Raw genomic sequence first — 3,889 nt, 5'->3', positions numbered from 1 at the left:
GGAGCATTAAAACTATTGCTAACAGAAATATTCTGAGACATTTCTCAGAAGAGAAAGGGGTGGTGAAAGCTAACACAGGGATTAAAATTACTACCGTGGTTCTTCCTATTGGTGCCCAATTGCTTGGCTATTTTTGGTTTGGGGTTTTTTCTTCAGTTGTTTGCTTGTTACGGTTTTTTTGCTTTTATAGAGTAGCAGTAGTGGGTGGGTGGTTTTTTGCTTTTATAGAGTAGCAGTAGTGGGTGGGTGGTTTTTTGACTTTTTAAATTTTTTTTCTTATTTTCTCTTCTCTTTTTTTTGCCAAACGCTTCTTCCTTTCATTATGTTTTATACCATTAATGTTTTTTAATCATCTTCTCTTGCAAACACAACCATTTCAGTTCTGTGCATTTCCTTGCTTTTAAAATTTACCTTCTCTGAAGTAAATTTATTATCTCTGAACAGATATATTTCAGGTGAGCTTTGGACCCAGAGCACCCCGTACACCTGCTACTTCTGCTCCTGCTCCTGCTGGTAAGTCTTATTTTTGAATTTTTTCTTTTCTAACCTATTTTAATTTCTTTCTTTCTTGCTTGCTTTCTTGCTTTCTTTTTAAGAGCCAAAGGCTTTTTCCTTTCTTTCTGTTATAAACTATTAACATTCAGAATAAGTTTGTTTCCTTGAATAAAAAACACAGCTTTGGAGTTAATATTATGAGAGGTAAAAGATGTCTTGAAGTGAGTACTTGTAGCACTTGATTTGAAGTGCTATACCACCAATTTATGGGGCAGGATACTTGTGCTAATGTCCTTTGTCTATTAAATATTTATATCTAATAATCAGGTGCCATGTGTTTCAAAGAAGCATTTAAGGAGCAAACATTTCTAAGTACTTCACATACGTGCCCTTGTGAGCAGCATTTGACAGCAACCATAGATTCTCTCCTGATTTGTTTTTTACCCTTTTGTTACCCCCAGCACAGCGGAGAGTGCCTGGACACAGAGTCCATACTGTGTCTGACACCAACGTTCCTCCCGTTGTGCTACCGGCCAGACCCTACAGCGCATCTGACACCAACACAGCCTCCGGTGCAATGCCATGCAGAACAGGTTTTGGGTCATCAATGGAACCAGCCATCAACCTGATACCAACCAGAACCAATAGTGGGCCCTCCATGGATGCATCCTCCCACACCAGACGAAACAGAGCTTTTACCCTGCCTTCAAGCAACATGCCCTCCCGTCTGACAGGAAACAGAGCTGGTACTGGCTCTTCATCCTTCAGGTTCAGACCACGCAGAACCAGTTCTTTGCCTTCAGTAGCTCCTTTCAGCCAGGATGTCTTACCCAGCACTAGAAGAAAGAAGGACATTTAATTATCAGATGTGAGAGACTTCTTCATTGAAATACTAGCTTCTCTTCAGAAGGAAAATACTCCAGCAATACAAGAAGATCTAAATAAAGTACACTCTTCCCTACCTTTCTATTGTAGTTCACTGTATATATTGTTTTGTAATTTCATATTTTTATGAAAATTCATATCTTCACATTTCCGTGTTTCTAATTAAAAAGCACTTATTTATAGAACTCTTTTTATTGCAGTTTTTAATTTTTATGTAGTCTATTTTAAAATGTTATAAAACAACACCTTTTGGGTAGTTTTCCCCATTCCTAAAAAAAATAAATCAATCACAAGCCATTTTAGTCTCTGTCTCTCATAGTTGTTTCATATCTGTCTATTCTAAACCAGGATTTCAATACTTTAATAGGACTGGGAGAGGTCCATGATATGTACACCAGTGATTCCTCTTGTGGAATGTCATGGCCTTGTGTTTTGGTTTGAAAAGACAGGTGTCTGCTAAGGAAGGAAGGAGCCTCCCTTGAAATGGAAAATGCAAACTCCCTCTCTCTGAATTATCAGTTTGAAATTAAGGGGCTCTCAGGCAAAGACATGGGAGTAGGAATAGTAGTTCTTTATTAGGAAAATTAAAATACAAATGCACTAGTACAAAAACAAACTACTGACAGAGTCAGCATATGCCCTGACACTGTGTTGGTTGGGGTGTTGGGAGCAGTCCAAAGATACATGGTGGCTGTAGCTTTCTTGGAGTGGCAGATGTGCTTCTTTTCAAGCAGTGATCCTGGAGAAGTCTTCCTCTGAAGGTGCAGTGGTGGTGTAGATGCGCTTGGTCTTCTTCTGGAAATCTGCTGAAAGAAAGCTGCTCTTCTGGGAATCTAGTGGGAAAAGGCTGCCATGGTGTTGCAGGTTATATTCAGGTAGGAATTCTTGGGTCCTTCCCCTGGGTAGAGCATCTCCCAGTGGGATGATGTAATTTTTTCAGTCATGCAGTGAGATTCAGTGGCCCACTAACAGAAGATATTTTCTGGAGGGAGGATTGGTTATGGAAGAGATGAATAAAACTGCCCCACCTGGTTTTAACAGGTGGCCCAATCAGCAGAAGATAATTGCCCAATCTCTTAACAGACAGCAATAGAATACATACTCCCAGACACATTTTCCAACCTAAGACATTATCCACCCCTTATTCTCTTAGTATTTGCATTATACTCAAATCAATAAACTTGACACCATGAAATCTTACACACAGTTCTTACTTAAGACTGGGTTTTGCTGTGGTACACTGTCGCTGTTGAGTTAGGAAGGGATGAAGAAAGGTGACATTGACTCCTAGGATCAGAGAGCATAAAGCGAGATTTATTAGGAACTTCACATATTTAGGGGCAAGATCGTTCACCCAGAACTTGAATGCCCCTCACACCACTGGTTAATGAGGAACAACACCTTCTGGAAAAATATCTTTCCATAAACATATACAAACATTCCACGTGTTCACAAATACCAGGTGCAGAGATTAAGATAAGAATTGTTTTCATTTTTTCTCTGAGCATTCTCACAACTTCCCTAGGACAATGCCTGGGAAAGTTGTCTGTTTCTCCCTCTGTCAGCATCCAGAATGACAACAAGAGGCCAGTCTTGTGGAATCATCAAAAGAGAGGGAAGTCCAGGTTGCAGAGGCCCCATGTCCTCTATGATCTTGTTGATCTTCCTCAGCTCGTGGAGCAATCTCCGGGAATCATAAGTCTTCTTATGAATGACAAAAACTGGGCAATTCCAGGGACTCTTTGTAGGTTTGATGTGGTCTTTTTGTATTTGTTCACTTACTAATTTTTTGAGACTATTCAATTTTTTCTGCTCGAGAGACCATTGATCAATCCAAATTGGCTGATTGGTTTTCCATGGTAATTTCAGAGTGGCAGGCGTTGCTGTGGTTTTTGTCAAAAACCCACTTCTGTCTTTGCTCCCCACTGGGACAACACGTCTCTCCCCCGTACTGTGATGGGCTTCTGCACCACGAAGGGACGGATGGTTGCCGTCCTTGCCTTGGGACCTAGAACAGTAATCATGAATTCACTTTGCAGACACAAGATAGCTCCTCCAGTTCCTGTGAGAGCACCCATGGCTGTCACCAAATTCCAATTGCACAGCCGGGATGCACAAGAAATCACAGTGATGTCTGCCCCTGTGTCCAGCATACCTGCAATACGAACGGCTTGACCAAGGTGTGTAAGACTCCATGTCAGCTCTGGCCCTTCATTGCTGACATGTTTTATCCAAAGGACATTGGGCATCGGGCCAGAACTCTTAAAACTCTCAAAAGAACTTTCAGCATACAACTTACTTATTTCTATTCACTGGTAATGTAATAGTGATAGCTATTGCTGGTTTTGGTTCAATTACCATTGGAGCATTGTAAGTAAGAGCTGAAATCATCAGCTCTTCATTATAATTTGCTGAGACAACAGTTGGAAAAATTGAAAGTCCAAGAATTTTATTACTGTCCTTGCCTATAATGAAAAAATCTTGTTTTTGTTGTGAATACATTTCCTGT

General features: G+C 40.4%; 1 protein-coding gene across 1 annotated transcript; it reads right to left on the bottom strand.

Annotated features, from left to right (window-relative positions):
* Window positions 1-3,275: 3,275 nt before the first annotated feature.
* Window positions 3,276-3,629, bottom strand: LOC139600416 (endogenous retrovirus group K member 25 Pro protein-like). Its single transcript, XM_071448575.1, has one exon. The coding sequence runs from the start codon at window positions 3,627-3,629 to the stop codon at window positions 3,276-3,278; it is 354 nt and encodes a 117-aa protein (XP_071304676.1).
* Window positions 3,630-3,889: the final 260 nt, after the last annotated feature.

This window comes from Agelaius tricolor, unplaced genomic scaffold (assembly GCF_023055355.1).
Source record: "Agelaius tricolor isolate 1412-34295 unplaced genomic scaffold, bAgeTri1.0.p SCAF_27, whole genome shotgun sequence".
Taxonomy (NCBI): Eukaryota; Metazoa; Chordata; class Aves; order Passeriformes; family Icteridae; genus Agelaius; species Agelaius tricolor.
This window is presented reverse-complemented; position numbering and strand designations above follow the sequence as displayed.

Excerpts from the sequence above, each read along its gene's own strand:
- LOC139600416 (XM_071448575.1), bottom strand. The coding sequence starts at position 3,629 with ATGCCCAATGTCCTTTGGATAAAACATGTCAGCAATGAAGGGCCAGAG.